The sequence below is a fragment of the Trematomus bernacchii genome, unplaced genomic scaffold (assembly GCF_902827165.1).
Source record: "Trematomus bernacchii unplaced genomic scaffold, fTreBer1.1, whole genome shotgun sequence".
Classification (NCBI taxonomy): domain Eukaryota; kingdom Metazoa; phylum Chordata; class Actinopteri; order Perciformes; family Nototheniidae; genus Trematomus; species Trematomus bernacchii.
In genome coordinates this window covers 2,501-20,000 of record NW_022987386.1, presented here as the reverse complement: position 1 = coordinate 20,000, position 17,500 = coordinate 2,501, and the positions used below count along the sequence as shown (strand labels likewise).

Genomic DNA, 17,500 nt, shown 5'->3' with positions numbered 1-17,500 from the left:
CATCACACATCTGTGACATACACACCTGTGACATACACACCTGTAACATCACACACCTGTGACATCACACACCTGTGACATCACACACCTGTAACATCACACACCTGTGACATCACACACCTGTAACATCACACACCTGTGACATCACACACCTGTAACATCACACACCTGTGACATCACACATCTGTGACATACACACCTGTGACATACACACCTGTGACATACACACCTGTGACATACACACCTGTAACATCACACACCTGTGACATCACACACCTGTGACATACACACCTGTGACATACACACCTGTAACATCACACACCTGTAACATCACACACCTGTGACATACACACCTGTGACATACACACCTGTGACATCACACACCTGTGACATCACACACCTGTGACATCACACACCTGTAACATCACACACCTGTGACATCACACACCTGTGACATACACACCTGTGACATACACACCTGTAACATCACACACCTGTGACATCACACACCTGTGACATCACACACCTGTAACATCACACACCTGTGACATCACACACCTGTAACATCACACACCTGTGACATCACACACCTGTAACATCACACATCTGTGACATACACACCTGTGACATACACACCTGTAACATCACACACCTGTGACATCACACACCTGTGACATCACACATCTGTGACATACACACCTGTGACATACACACCTGTGACATACACACCTGTGACATCACACACCTGTGACATCACACACCTGTGACATACACACCTGTGACATACACACCTGTGACATACACACACCTGTGACATACACACACCTGTGACATACACACACCTGTAACATCACACACCTGTGACATCACACACCTGTGACATCACACACCTGTAACATCACACACCTGTGACATCACACACCTGTAACATCACACACCTGTGACATCACACACCTGTAACATCACACACCTGTAACATCACACACCTGTGACATCACACACCTGTTACATCACACACCTGTAACATCACACACCTGTAACATCACACACCTGTGACATCACACACCTGTGACATCACACACCTGTGACATCACACACCTGTAACATCACACACCTGTGACATCACACACCTGTGACATCACACACCTGTGACATCACACACCTGTGACATCACACACCTGTGACATACACACACCTGTGACATCACACACCTGTGACATCACACACCTGTGACATACACACACCTGTGACATCACACACCTGTGACATACACACACCTGTGACATCACACACCTGTGACATACACACACCTGTGACATCACACACCTGTGACATCACACACCTGTGACATCACACACCTGTGACATCACACACCTGTGACATCACACACCTGTAACATCACACACCTGTGACATCACACACCTGTGACATCACACATCTGTGACATACACACCTGTGACATACACACCTGTGACATACACACCTGTAACATCACACACCTGTGACATACACACCTGTGACATACACACCTGTGACATACAAACCTGTGACATACACACACCTGTGACATCACACACCTGTGACATACACACCTGTGACATACACACCTGTAACATCACACACCTGTGACATCACACACCTGTAACATCACACACCTGTGACATCACACACCTGTGACATCACACACCTGTGACATCACACACCTGTGACATCACACACCTGTAACATCACACACCTGTAACATCACACACCTGTGACATCACACACCTGTAACATCACACACCTGTAACATCAAGGCAAGGCAAGTTTATTTATATAGCACCTTTCAACACAAGGTAATTCAAAGTGCTTTACAAAAATGGAAGACATTTTAAAAATGGCATTTAAAATCAGTCATTAAAAAGGAAAGATAATAAAATAAACATTAAAAGAAAAAATACATGGATAAAAGTTAAAAGTTACAGTTCAGTTTAAGATGTGAATAGTTCAATTAAAAGCAGCGGCAAAAAGAAAAGTCTGCAGCCTGGATTTAAAAGTAGTAAGAGTTGCAGCGGACCTGCAGGTTTCTGGGAGTTTGTTCCAGATATTCGGAGCATAATAACTGAATGCTGCTTTACCATGTTTAGTTCTGACTCTGGGGACAGAAAGCTGACCAGTCCCTGAAGACCTGAGGGTTCTGGATGGTTCATAATTTAGCAGTAGGTCAGACATGTATTTTGGGCCTAAACCATTCAAAGCTTTATAAACCAGCAGCAGTATTTTGAAATCTATTCTTTGACACACAGGAAGCCAGTGTAAAGACTTCAGAACAGGAGTGATGTGATCCACTTTCTTAGTGTTAGTGAGGAACCAGTGTAAGGACTTCAGAACAGGACTGATCCACTTTCTTAGTGTTAGTGAGGACTCGAGCAGCGGCGTTCTGAATTAGCTGCAGCTTTCTAATAGATTTTTTAGTGAGGCCTGTAAAGACACCATTGCAGTAGTCGAGTCTACTGAAGATAAAAGCATGGACAAGTTTTTCCAGATCCTGCTGTGACATTAGTCCTTTAATCCTAGATATGTTCTTTAGGTGATAGTAGGCTGATTTAGTAACTGTTTTAATGTGACTGTTGAAACTCAGGTCAGAGTCCATGACTACACCTAGATTTCTGGCTGTATCTGTTGTTTTGAACATTGCAGACTGAAGCTCAGCGCTAACTTTTATACGTTCTGCCTTGGCTCCAAAAACCATTACCTCAGTTTTATCTTTGTTTAATTGGAGAAAGTTCTGACACATCCAGTCATTGATTTGTTCAATGAACCTAATCAGTGTTTGAATTGGAGCATAATCTCCTGGTGAAATTGTTACGTAAATTTGTGTGTCATCCGCATAGCTATGGTAACTTATTTTGTTGTTTTTCATTATCTGAGCCAGTGGTAGCATGTAGATGTTAAAGAGAAGAGGCCCCAAGATGGAGCCTTGAGGTACCCCACATGTCATATTTGTCAACTCAGATGTGTATTTACCTATAGAAATAAAGTTTTTTCTGTCCTTTAAGTAGGACTCAAACCAATTTAGAACTGTTGCCGAAAGTCCCACCCAGTTTTCTAGTCGGTCTAGTAATATGTTGTGGTCAACAGTGTCAAACGCAGCACTGAGATCTAATAATACTAACATTGAAGTTCTGCCACTGTCTGTGTTTAAGTGGATGTCATTGAAGACCTTTACAAGAGCAGTCTCAGTGCTGTGGTTTGGACGAAATCCTGACTGGAACACATCCAAACAGTTATTTAAATGCAAGAAGTTACTCAACTGTTGAAATACTACTTTTTCAATGATTTTACCTCGAAATGGCAGGTTTGATATTGGCCTGTAATTGTTCATTACTGAGGCATCTAGATTATTCTTTTTTAAGAGCGGTTTAATGACTGCAGTTTTCAGGGCCTCTGGAAAAATACCTGAGTGAAGAGATGTGTTTACTATATGAAGTAGATCTGAGGCCATGCAAGGAAAAACATCTTTGAAAAATCCTGTTGGAATAATATCAAGGCAGCAGGAGGAGGATTTCAGAAGTTGAATAATGTCCTGTAGGTTTTTATCATTAATCTGATGGAACTGTGTCATGGTGTTTGAATTGATATTAGGTGGACTTAGGGACAACACATTTTCTGTACCTGATGCAGAGGCACTGACTGCTTGTCTGATGTTCTGAATGTTGTCAGTGAAGAAGGCAAAGTCATTGCACGCCCTGGTGGATAGAAATTCAGATGCTACTGACACTGGGGGGTTAGTTAGTCTGTCGACGGTAGCAAACAAGGCACGTGCGTTGTTTTTGTTTTTGGTAATGATGTCAGAGAAGAAAGACTGTCGTGCGTTTTTCAATTCCAAATTATAAAGGCCAAGTCTCTCTTTATAGATTTCAAAGTGAACCTGGAGATTTGTTTTTCGCCACCTACGTTCAGCTTTTCGACACTCTCTTTTTTCTGTTCTCACGGTCATGGCCTTTCTCCATGGAGATATTTTCTTGCTAATCACTTCCTTTACCTTAGTTGGAGCAATGGTATCTATAACATTTTTAATTTTTGAATTAAAATGATCTACTAGCTCATTTACTGAGATGTTAGCAGGGGAGAGTGTGGATGAAACGTTCTGAGTAAACATTTCCCTAGTGTTTTCAGTTAAATATCGCTTTGTGGTTACCTCTTTCTGAACATTTGTGTGAACAGAAATAGAGCTCTCAAAGAAAACACAGGAATGATCAGAGAGTGCAACATCAGTCACCACAACCTCAGAGATATTCAGACCCTTTGAGATCATTAAGTCCAGAGTGAGCCCCTTATTGTGCGTGGGCTCCGCCACATGCTGAGTCAGTCCATAGTTATCAAGAACACAGTTATTTAGCCCCTCTGTCCTGGGGGTTGTCAACATGGATGTTAAAATCACCAACAATGACTAGACGGTCAAAGTCAATACACACTATAGACAGCAGTTCAGTCAAGTCATCAGAGAAGCTTGCACAGTATTTGGGTGGTCTATAGATATTTAGGAACAGAGCTCGAGAGGAGCATTTCAGCTGAAGGGCCACATATTCAAAAGAAGCAAAGTCCCCATAAGATGTCTTCCTGCATTGAATGGAATCATTGAACAGAATAGCAACTCCACCCCCTTTCTTATGCTTTCTTTCCTGACTCATAAAACTAAAGTTGGGAGGCGTTGATTCGATAAGAACAGCTGCACTGTTATTTTGTTCAATCCAAGTTTCTGTTAAAAACATAAAATCCAGATTGTGCTCAGTGATAAAATCATTGATTAAAAATGTTTTTCCTGCCAAAGACCTGACATTTAATAAAGCTAGTTTAAGTTTGTTAAATACACTATCAGTAAAAAAATTTGTGACAAGCTGTGGCTGACATGGAATCACTGCTAAATTTGATAACCTCACACAAACGTTTGAGCGCTTCCTGTTTCTAAGCTGATGGCTACTGGCAGGCAGGGCCCCGGCATGTGCTGGAAAGAGTTGAGAGTGCCATATGCCCTTGAGCCTGGACCCAGCACATATCAGTAAAAGTTTGTTGCGTTTTGTACACACACATCCTTATCAGGCTTCGGAGACTGCAGATGCTTTCTTGAAGGGATGGGAGGTGGTTGACATAGGCACAGTGATGAAGACGGGGGAGATGGTGCGCGTCTCTGCTTCGGTGATTTTGGTGGGCGTCGTTGAGGGGCGGGGGTAAAGGACATGCTGCCAACCCTGCATCTCGCCTTCATGCGGTCATCGAACTCCAGGGGGGAGGGCGAGGGTGAAAGGGTGAGCGGAGAGTAGAGAGAGCTGGGAGATGAATGAAGAGTATCCTCCAAGGCGTTGACAGGGGGGGTGACGGGCAGTGGAGACTCCTCCATTTGTGTCATAGGTCTCCCATAATCAGAACATTCCTCAGGCGGGTGCAGTGATACTTCTTCAGGGTTTTCTGCGCAATGTGTTGTGTCTTTCTCCTGTTTTGATTCCTCTTGCCGCTTGTCCTTGGCAGAGGGAACAGATTGCTGACGCAGGCAGTTGAATATGTTAGAGATAAACAATTTCACTCCTGACTTGTTCAGGCAAACTCCATCTGCCTTAAAAAGATGTCTGCGATCCCAGAAAAAGTTAAAATTGTCAATAAAATGGACAGAATGGTCAGTGCAGGCAGCTGAAAGCCACATGTTCAATGCAAACAGTCTGCTGAATCTCTCCACTCCTCTTCTGACTGGCGGTAGAGGGCCACTGATGAACACCTCCGCATTTAGAGAGCTGACAGTTTCCAACAGACATTTAAAGTCTTCTTTCAGCGCTTCTGACTGTTGTTTCACAACATCATTTGTTCCAATATGTAGTACCACATTCTTCACAGTCGGATGTTCAGCCCCAATATGCAGGATCTTCTCAGCCAAGTCGGAGACCATATCCTTGGGAAAACAGAGTACTTTGGTGTTGTTCTTACTACACAGACCTTTTACATCTCTTACAGCAGAGTCACCCACAATCACAGTTTCAGGCCCAGTCGTTAGCTTTCCCTCTAGCCTTTTACTTTTGGAGTAGCTATTGGTCCTTACCCTGCTGTGTGAAGAGGACAGGTTATCCAGGTCATCAGAAAGAGATCTCCGGTTCTCGGTCAGCGGAGCGTATCTGTTCTGGATTGGCACACTTGGTGGTTTAGGAGGATTGTTTGTAGTTCTCCCTTTAGCAGCTGTCCACGGCTGTTTCCTAGTATGAATAGGGGTTGAAGAGGCACTCTTCCTGGGTGATAACAATGCAGGCCAGCCGGTCGCATCACAGATTTCAGAGCGCTGGGCTCTGCCTGTTATTCGTCCTCCCAAATCCCATGGAAATGATTTACTCTTAGGCTTTGCACCCAGAGAGTTCCAGGGAGGACTACCACTTGTAGATTTATTACCCAGTACACAGCCCTCCTGTTCCTTGGAAACCTTGTAGCTGCTAACTAGCTGTGAGTTAGCATACCCTTTTCCATTATCTTGCAACACTGGTAAAGTGGTGTTATTCCCACAACATAGTCCATTCACTTCCACGTTAACTTCCAACCGTGGCATTTTCATTTCCAACACAGCCATCTTCTGTTGAAGTTTGTGGAAGTCATCTGTAGAGAACGGAGGCATTTTGCTACCAACTAGCTTAAGCTAAATAGCATGCAGTAGCCTACCAGGCTTTAGCTGTTGCTAGGCCACGCTACTGTAAGACTGAGGTCGTCGTAAAAATGTTGAAATATGGCTGAAACCCTCCGTCTATTTACGATGAATAACTGTCCCAGTGATAAGTTAATGTCCAGGAGCCGCTGCTCGAAGTGTTCAGAGAATAAGAATAGGAAAATCAGCATAAAAAGTAAGCAGAGGCAAGAGCAAGCAGAAAAGCGTCTGCACTGTAAGAAGCATTATAGAATGTACACACCTGTGACATCACACACCTGTGACATCACACACCTGTGACATACACACACCTGTGACATCACACACCTGTGACATACACACACCTGTGACATCACACACCTGTGACATCACACACCTGTAACATCACACACCTGTGACATCACACACCTGTGACATACACACACCTGTGATATCACACACCTGTGACATCACACACCTGTGACATACACACACCTGTGACATCACACACCTGTGACATACACACACCTGTGACATCACACACCTGTGACATCACACACCTGTGACATCACACACCTGTGACAGCACACACCTGTAACATCACACACCTGTGACATCACACACCTGTAACATCACACACCTGTGACGCTGACTCAGCAGTTTTCTGAACTCAGAAACAAACACAGTGTTTCTGGGGGGGTTTGTTGTTGTTGTTTTTGTGACGAGGAACCAAGCCGTGTCAATTGTCATGCTTGTGACTGTTGTGTGTCGTCCAATCAGACGTCAGCAAGTGTGTGGTGGTGACGGAGATCGGGGCGGAGCGTGATGACCTCGCTCTGTCCACCATGACCTCCAACATCCTCCGGCTGCTGCAGCTGCCCGTCCATGGGTCAGTGTGTGTTGTTGTTGTGTCTCTGCCGTGCTGTTGTCGTCTCATTGACGTGTTGTTGTGGTGTTGTTGTTGTGGTCTCATTAACATGTTGTTGTTGTTGTTGATGCAGGGTGCGTGCGCTGGGCACGGCGGCAGTCGACATGTGTCAGGTGGCGACGGGCGGCGCTGACGCCTACTATCACATCGGGATGCACTGCTGGGACATCGCCGCCTCCGCCATCATCGTGCAGGAGGCGGGGGGCGTCGTCATGGATACTGATGGTGTGTATTCTGTGTGTACCTGTCGGGGCGTGTCCTCCTCTCATTGGTCTGTGTGTACCTGTGGGGGCGTGTCCTTCTCTGATTGGTCCCTGTGTCCTCCTCTCATTGGTCCGTGTGTCCTCCTCTCATTGTTCCGTGTGTCCTCCTCTCATTGGTCCTGGTCCGTGTCTCTCCTCTCATTGGTCCCTGTGTTTAGTTTAGTTTCTGATTGGTCCGTGTCTCTCCTGTGATTGGTCCATGTCTCTCTTCTCATTGGTCCGTGTCTCTCCTCTCATTGGTCCCTGTGTCCTCCTCTCATTGTTCCGTGTGTCCTCCTCTCATTGGTCCTGGTCCGTGTCTCTCCTCTCATTGGTCCCTGTGTTTAGTTTAGTTTCTGATTGGTCCGTGTCTCTCCTGTGATTGGTCCATGTCTCTCTTCTCATTGGTCCGTGTCTCTCCTCTCATTGGTCCCTGTGTCCTCCTCTCATTGGTCCGTGTCTCTCCTCAGGCTCAGACTTCGACATGATGTCACGCAGAGTGATCGCAGCCAGCTCCACCTCGGTGGCCAATAGCATCGCTCAGGTGGTCCAGGCGTTCCCCTGTCGCCGTGACGACGAGGATCCAACCAGGTGTGTCTGCGGAGCTGCAGGTGTGAAGGGGGTGTAGGTCAGCTGACAGGAAGTGCTAAAACTGAAGAAATACATTAATCGTTCCTGAAAATGATCAGTGATACACCTGTGACCTGATGTAAACATGTACAGGTAATGATCACCTGTCACCTGATGTAAACGTGTACAGGTAATGATCACCTGATGTAAACGTGTACAGGTAATGATCACCTGATGTAAACATGTACAGGTAATGATCACCTGTGACCTGATGTAAACATGTACAGGTAATGATCACCTGATGTAAACATGTACAGGTAATGATCACCTGATGTAAACATGTACAGGTAATGATCACCTGATGTAAACATGTACAGGTAATGATCACCTGATGTAAACATGTACAGGTAATGATCACCTGATGTAAACATGTACAGGTAATGATCACCTGATGTAAACATGTACAGGTAATGATCACCTGTCAGCTGTTAACGACGGACCGATGCTGTGATTTTGGCCTTATGAATAAAAATGACTAAATGAATCTTCAAAGTGTTTCTTATTCTGAATTTGAGGAGTGGGTTTGACAGACAGGTGAACACTCAACACCTGCAGTGTTCACCTGCAGTGTCCAGTGTTCACCTGAAGGGGCAGTGTGCAGTGTTCACCTGCAGTGTTCACCTGCAGTGTCCAGTGTTCACCTGCAGGGGCAGTGTGCAGTGTTCACCTGCAGTGTCCAGTGTTCACCTGCAGTGTCCAGTGTTCACCTGCAGGGGGCAGTGTTCACCTGCAGGGGGCAGTGTTCACCTGCAGGGGGCAGTGTTCACCTGCAGTGTCCAGTGTTCACCTGCAGTGTCCAGTGTTCACCTGCAGGGGGCAGTGTTCACCTGAAGGGGCAGTGTGCAGTGTTCACCTGCAGTGTTCACCTGCAGTGTCCAGTGTTCACCTGAAGGGGCAGTGTGCAGTGTTCACCTGAAGGGGCAGTGTGCAGTGTTCACCTGCAGGGGGCAGTGTTCACCTGCAGTGTTCACCTGGGCCCTTTCTCATTTCACTAACTCCCCTCCTCGACTCCTATCCTCGAGACTTAGTCCCGCCCACAGGAGATGCGAGCAGAGGAGCCGAGGAGAGAGGAGGGGAGCCGAGGAGAGAGGAGGGGAAGCAGCAGGCGGTTAGAGAAATGAGAACTCCTCTCCTCTGAGCGGTCATTTTAAAGAGACGTCCATTAATGATGACAGGAGGCAATCTCGAGTAAAGCTGCTTCAGAGCCACTATTTCAAGCATACTGCGTCATCGAGTGCCGCCGAAGTACTGTTCCAATCTCCAGCATACTTGGAAATCTACCGAGCCCGGCGTACTCCGTTTGGAGAAATATCGAGGCTGCACATGAGTAGACTTCGCGGTCTTAAAATCCCCACAATGCTTTGCGCACGGACCAATTTCCCCAAATCTGTGGTGGAAGATGTAAGGAGGCGGGGCCTCTCATATGACGCACACCTGCACACTTGCTAGCCTGTTCCACTCTTTGTTTTCCAAATGCCAGGAAGTATTCTTGACTCGCTTCTGAAGCAAGACGCTCGGCAGACATGTGCTACCAAGCAAGCGTACTCCACATTGAGGAACACCCACTGTCTGATGGACAGATGTGTTCATGACGACTTCTATATTTACTTTGATTCATTGACGTACAACGTCCTCCTCGACTTCTGTAGTCCTATTCAGCCACTTGGTAACAACCATCGTTTCTCAGACACGTCAACTCTTCAGAAATCCCCAGTGGGGTCACTGCTGATGGATTTAATGTCCTAGAACAAACCGTGACCCGTCTCTTTGTCTGAACCTCAGACCTTACTCCAGATGTTTCCCTAAACCCTATGGAGAGATTGCTTTGCTTTTTGTCCAAGGAACCGGAAGTGGTCAAATGCTAACTTACTTCCGGGTTTTAGGACGCGTCACTGTGGCACTCTATTGAGGGGTTAATGAAGAGGAGAGGCTGTTTCATTATTTGGGGGGGGGGGCAGGTTGTGGTGGAGTGACAGGGGGGGGGGTCTCAATTAATTGAAATCAGGTGCAGGTCTGGAGGGGGGGTCTCAATGAATTGGAATCAGGTGCCGGTCTGGAGATCAGGTGCAGGTCTGGAGAGGGGGGGTCTCAGTGAATTGAAATCAGGTGCAGGTCTGGAGGGGGGGTCTCAATGAATTGGAATCAGGTGCCGGTCTGGAGAGGGGGGGTCTCAGTGAATTGAAATCAGGTGCAGGTCTGGAGAGGGGGGGTCTCAATGAATTGGAATCAGGTGCCGGTCTGGAGAGGGGGGGTCTCAGTGAATTGGAACCAGATGCAGGTCTGGAGGGGGGGGGGGGTCTCAGTGAATTGGAACCAGGTGCAGGTCTGGAGGGGGGGTCTCAGAGCAGAAACAGCAGCTCTCACACACACATCTCTAATAGGATCCCTCTGATGAGCCAGCGGACGTCGAACATGGATCAGGGACACTTCTATATTATCTAACTGAACTAATGAAGATCATTTCATATCGATTCAATGTAAATACTGCTTTATTTTATTTTACTATATTTTTCCTTATTTTGTAATGTTATTATAGTTTGTCTTATTGTATGTCTGCACCACGACACCAAGTCAAACTCCTGGTACGTGTGAACCGATGTGAACCAGCCTGGAGGTCCACCTGATCATTGTGCTCCACACTCCCATCAGCAGGGGGCGGTAATGCTCCTTTAAACGCTGCCACCCGCCATTAGACCGTAACAAGAAGAAGCAGTAGCAGAAGAGGAAGAAGAGGAGGAAGAAGAGGAATAGGAGGAAGAAGAGGATTACCTGCAGCTTCACAGGTGAGCTACGGGTCGCGGGGAATTGTCCAGAAATCTTCTCCTCTCGTGTCTCCCTCTCCTCTGTGTGACGTCACGGTGTTAAGGGGTAGAGGAGAAATCAAAATGGAGTTGTTTTGCTCTTTATGAACGGGACAACAGAGAAACATTCTGCATGAGGTTGAAACTGAAACGTATTGCCCCCCCCCCCCCCCTCCCGTATTAATCCGTCATATTTTAAAAAGAAATATAAATGTATTTATGATAAACGTGTTAGTTAGTGATGGCAAAATGAAGCTTTGAATGAAGCATCGAACCACTTGGACAATTGTGTCGGAAATAGGTTCATTTCTGGAAGCTTCAGTTACAGCGACCTCTCCTGGCGAAGTGCAAGGCTGCAGTGGGTTTAACGGATCTTTGCCTTGAAACATATTCGATGCACACACTCACTAAGACTGAATATCATGTTCTATTTGCAATTAAAGATTGATAATTGTGTGTATTGGGTTATTCATTTAATTCATTTCATTTCAATCTTTATTTCGAACAGATTAAAAAATAACAAATACAAAATAACAAATGTGAAAAAACAGAATACCGTATTGTTAAAATACAGTTTTTATCCACATTCACGATAATATTTATATATTCAACAACAAAAAAATCTTCATATTAATAATAATAATAATAATAATTAAAAAATAAAAATAAATCATATGTGTCCGAAAGGGAGTAGGATGAAGCAAATGCTTATTAATTCCCACCCCTTACTTGATCAATGATTGTCCTTTAAGTCATTGTGCAAGTTATTCCTACTTACATTTACATTTATACATACATATACAATCATTTCTCATCTTCAATCACCTCTCTTCATTCTCATAGTTTTCCAAAAAAGTGTTTCTGTACATCCTTTTAAACTGAATTATGCTTTGTTTTAACTGCTGCTCCAAACCATTCCATAAAATCACCCCACAGATTGTTATCATACTTCTCAGAGTTGTTCTGACCTTGAGTTGTTTAAAATGTAGATTTCCTCTCAAATGATACCCACCCTCTCGGTCTATGAACAATGTTCTTAATTTCCTAGGAAGTAGATTATGTCTTGCTCTGTACATGATTTGTGCCGTTTTAAATTTAACCAGATCAGTGAACTTCAATATGTGTGACTTCAAAAATAATACATTAGTGTGTTCAAGATATCCAACATTATTGATAACTCTTATAGCCCTTTTTTGTAATGTGCATAACGGCTGTAGGTTGGTTTTGTACGTGTTTCCCCAAATCTCCAAACAGTAAATCAGATATGGCAATATGAGTGTGTTATATAGAGTATACAATGAGTTGTAGTCCAGAATGTGTCTGGCTTTTCCCAATATTGCGATAGTCTTAGCCAGTTTTGCTTTGACATGAGTGATATGAGGTTTCCAGCTGATTCTGTGCTCTCAAACCAAGGAACTTCATCTCATATACTCTTTCTATGTTTATGTTGTCTAGTATTAATTGCACCTGTGGATTTGTTTTATGTTTTCCAAATAACATAATCTTTGTTTTGCTTATATTTAATGATAATTTGTTTGTGTCAAACCAATGTTTTACTTTAATCATTTCTGCTGTTATCACTTCCATTAGCTCTTTCAAATTGTCACCGGAACAAAAAATATTAGTGTCATCTGCAAATAAAATAAATTTCAATATTATTATGTTATTGAGACTAGAGAGTGCTGGAATTTAGTTTGGGCGGAGAGCGCCTTTTATCAGTTAATAAAGTATTAAAGTTGAAAAGGATGATTGATGATTTAACGTTCATCCGTTCCGGGCTTCGAACCAGCTGCGCGCGGGGGGTCATCGCCACTTCGGGCTGCCGGCTCTAACCACTGGGCTATCTATACCTTAAGCTATACACATGTTTTTTATATTAGTCTTAATTGTCTTTTTGTTCACAAGTTCTCACAAGTGTTTCAGAACGACCGATCTTTCTTCCTGGCTTGCTCTATAATGATCCAATGCAATACCAACAACAACCCAACAGCAACAACGCAAACTACGACAACTACCCACACATTGCGCATTGTTTAGAGCGGTTATAAGTGTTGAAGAGCTCAAATTCGAAACTGTTTCAACCTGTCAGAATAGAGACGAGGCAGTGCATTGAATCGCGTGATTGGACGAAGTGATTCATTCAGGAAATGAAGCAGTTGCTGCTTCGGACGTCACATGTCACGTGATTTGAAGCAGTTGCTGCTTCGGACGTCACATGTCACGTGATTTGAAGCAGTTGCTGCTTCGGACGTCACATGTCACGTGATTTGAAGCAGTTGCTGCTTCGGACGTCACATGTCACGTGATTTGAAGCAAGCTTCGAATCACTGCTTCTATGGAATAGGAAGTCCAGGGTTGAAGCTCCGTTCAAAGCTTCAGTGTCAAACTGCCATCACTAGTGTTAGTCCTTAACCCAGGGTTGCTAACGTTGGGTACCTGGCTGGAGTGAGACTTTGATATCATGGGTTTAATTACACATATGCACGAAATGACTGCTATCGTGTCAGCAGCGAGACCTTAGCATATATATAGCATATATATACAATATATACAAATACACAATAATGGACACAGACTATAAAGGGCACACAGTTTCATTCACTAATGAAAGTCAAACATGTTTGTTTCCACTGTTTTATTGTGTGCCTGTCGCGATAAGCAATTCATTGACTTATCGTACGATAAATAAAAATGAACTCGATAACTTTTCTGACCTCGATACATTTCCATTGACATGAGGATGTGACTAGCAGTTTGAAAGGATGTACTTGAATTATTATTATATATTATCATTATGTCAGTGGTCTAAAATGGTCATACAACGGTGCCGACAATATTATCGATTATCGCAATAATCTCCGGGAAAATGTATCAAACAAAATGAATTATCGTGAGAGGCCTATACATGAAACCACAGACCCACACACACACCACACACACACACACACACACACACACACACACACACACACACACACACACACATCTACAGACTTACTCCAAACTGCCAAATATATTAATGAACACACTCTCACTCTCATATACTCTTTGACTCTATGTCGGCCTAGTAGAACAATAAGCAGCAGACTTTTACTTTATCATTTCTACTGGATCTCAGATCTGCGCATGCGCCATGCGGGTCGGCAGTGGCGGCTCCAGAGTATTTGTGTTGGGTAATCTCTGGTAGGGCTAACCCATACAGTGGTGGGGCTCAAGGCTAACCCATACAGTGGTGGGGCTCAAGGCTAACCCATACAGTGGTGGGGCTCAAGGCTAACCCATACAGTGGTGGGGCTCAAGGCTAACCCATACAGTGGTGGGGCTCAAGGCTAACCCATACAGTGGTGGGGCTCAAGGCTAACCCATACAGTGGTGGGGCTCAAGGCTAACCCATACAGTGGTGGGGCTCAAGGCTAACCCATACAGTGGTGGGGCTCAAGGCTAACCCATACAGTGGTGGGGCTCAAGTCAGTATTCACAATGTAATTACATACACGCTCGCCCCGACAGTGAAACGCCACGCGTGAGGTTTAGATTATTTCCCTGTCTCTCTCAATCCAAATTGAAATGTATGAAATAAAAAGGCACATTTGTCTTGTAGTAAATAAAAAGGGCGACCTGGAGCCAATCCTGCAATTTCCCCACAGGTGAAAGAGTTCACCTGCTGAAGACCCAACCCCTGCAGGGGGGTCTGGGGGGATTCTCCCCCAGGAGATCTTTTTAAATACTAACATAAAATACACATTCTGGTACTCTCTTGAGAAGAAAAAAAAAAAAATCTATTACTACACATTTAAAAAAATGAATGCCATTTTAGTTTTGTGTGACTTTGTTCTGAAAGCTGAACCTGCTGCTCCTCACAGAGAGAAGAGGGAAGAGGCTGAATTACTTTACATTGTGGATAAGGGTGGATAGCCCCCATTGTTCTGTGTGTCCAAATGAAAGACAGCCCACACACCTATCCATCATCAAACCGTGGGGTCTTATTTCATTACGTGTTGATTTCTATCAACACGTAATGTTGTATCGATGTATAGAGATATACTACCGCTAAAGCATTCTCCGTTGGGACTTCCTGCAACAACACCACGCCGTTATCGTGATTCTGATTGGCCAGAAGACATTATCAAAGATGTTCTATTGAGAAGACGATCACTACGTGACAAAAGTTTTCAAAACCGTTTCTAGTCTTCGTATTCTTGTTTGTGGCGTGAGAATAGTTTGGGCAGCGTGAGAGCGTGAGATTGAGAGTGAAAGCGTGTGTCACACGCCAGATGCGTGAGAGTTGGCAACCCTGCCTTAACCTAGGGTGACGACCAGACGTCCCCGTTTTTATTGGCCTGTCCCCGGTTGAAACTGTCCCCGGTTGAAACTGTCCCCGGAAATGTCCCCGTTTTTTAATATACGTTAAAATCACATAGCAAGGTGAAATAAAACGTTTCATGTCATGAAACACTGGGTAAACAGAGTATACTGCTCATTTAGTGGGAATGCTGATACAGCATTCCCACTAAATGTTATGCTACAGACAAAATTCTTATTATTATTCCGTCCAATTATTTTGTCCGACTTCTCCTCCCACATTCAACATCGCAGAAACTCCGTTCAAACATCAAAACGTTCAGCTCAGTCGGGAATCGATGGCTATTACTTTTATCATTCATAACTTTCATAATTCCAGAGATACATCCCATAATACATCCCATTATTAACCCGAAAGTACACAAAAATTACACTTCAGATACTCAACTTCCTTCACATGCTTCACGTTTTGAAATCTCACAGATATCTGTTATCGTTCTTCCACAAAACGTTCACATTCTCTCTCTCTCTCTCTCTCTCTCTCTCTCTCTCTCTCTCTCTCTCTCTCTCTCTCTCTCTCTCTCTCTCTCTCTCTCTCTCTCTCTCTCTCTCTCTCTCTCTCTCTCTCTCTTCAAAAAGTGCTCAAAATTCACATGTGTGCTAACAGTCCAGCCGTGAAGACATCTACGCGACAGTTTTGAGATTTCTTCAAATGGGTTAGGGTTAGGGTTTCTCATACAGCATCTCTGTATAGTCTGTGTATTCACTCTCTGTCCTAAACGGCTTGTTGGAGCTCCTGCCCCCCCCCCCCTCCCTGTGAGCCCACTGTGCTCTGATTGGTCAGCTCGCCCACTCTGCTCTGATTGGTCCACCAGCGTTACAGCTGAACATTAGAGATTATGTTTTACAATGGCGTTTGTTAGCAACCAGAAAATGACCCCAGTAATGACAAACAGAGGGGAATGCTGCGTGGGGTCTGGGTGCCGTGTTGGGGGGACGTTGGGGGGCTCGCTGCTCCGCCCTGTGAGGCTCGAGGAGCGGACAGTGAGAGCTGGGTTACTGGGGTCGTTTCCTGGGTGCTCCGGGGGGTCTGAGAGACAGCGAGACACAGAGAAACCCAGCCCGAAACCAGCCCAAGCACACACACACACACACTCACACACACACACTCACAGCCAGGCTGTGTGTGTGTGTGTGTGTGTGTGTGTGTGTGTGTGTGTGTGTGTGTGTGTGTGTGTGTGTGTGTGTGTGTGTGTGTGTGTGTGTGTGTGTGTGTGTGTGTGTGTGTGTGTGTGTGTGTGTGTGTGTGTGTGTGTGTGTGTGTGTGTGTGTGTGTGTGTGTGTGTGTGTGTCACGTCACTATACCCAGAAGCAAACAATGTAAAAAGAGAAATCCCCAGCGAGGCGTTCAGGGGCAGCAGGTCTTCTCTGTGTTAGAGCTTTACTCTCTACAGGGTGCACTCTGAGGGGTAGAGACTCTGCAGACTCTGATGGGTGATAACCAGCATGACATGGGACCTTTGAAGAACATCAGAAAGATATTATTAAAGATATTGTGATATGAACCTCCTGAGGTGGAACACCTTTGAGCTTTTGTTTTGAAGGGGAAAGTGACTCTTCCTGTTTCTCCTCCAGAAGAACTTCAACATGGCCGACGCCTGGAAAGAAGCCATGGAGCTGGCAGAGAAGACAGCGAGGAGAGCGGGGGAGGTGTGTGTGTGTGTGTGTGTGTGTGTGCTACTATATACTCAAATATACACTATAATATACACTATATACACAGAAATACTCAAATATACACAATATACTCAATATACACAATATACTCAGTTGTACATGTCATTACTAATCAGTGCAGTAACATCTGAATATTATACTGTGTTGTACTGATCATTGTATATTATGTGTCCTTCAAACCAATACAACAAATGTGTGTGTGTGTGTGTGTGTGTGTGTGTGT

The 17,500-nt window shown here is 44.6% G+C and overlaps 2 protein-coding genes across 9 annotated transcripts in view; both read left to right on the top strand.

Annotated features, from left to right (window-relative positions):
- Positions 1 to 8,921, top strand: part of LOC117485074 (inositol monophosphatase 1-like) — a 12,328-nt gene extending 3,407 nt beyond the window's left edge. For 2 of the 7 annotated variants that reach the window (XM_034133687.1, XM_034133679.1), the window contains 3 exons: positions 7,418 to 7,526; positions 7,639 to 7,790; positions 8,278 to 8,921. In XM_034133687.1, the coding sequence (XP_033989578.1) occupies positions 7,418 to 7,526; positions 7,639 to 7,790; positions 8,278 to 8,435 (419 nt within the window). In that variant the 3' untranslated portion in view covers positions 8,436 to 8,921. The remainder of the gene's footprint in view (positions 1 to 7,417; positions 7,527 to 7,638; positions 7,791 to 8,277) is intronic. The other 5 variants (XR_004556197.1, XR_004556194.1, XR_004556196.1 and 2 more) reach the window with 5 other exon arrangements.
- A 2,192-nt stretch (positions 8,922 to 11,113) lies between these two features.
- Positions 11,114 to 17,500, top strand: part of LOC117485060 (inositol monophosphatase 1-like) — a gene marked incomplete at its 3' end in the record, with an annotated part of 6,955 nt that continues 568 nt past the window's right edge. The window contains 2 exon segments of one of the 2 annotated variants that reach the window (XM_034133659.1): positions 11,114 to 11,220; positions 17,176 to 17,250. In XM_034133659.1, the coding sequence (XP_033989550.1) occupies positions 17,188 to 17,250 (63 nt within the window). 2 annotated transcript variants of the gene reach the window in all.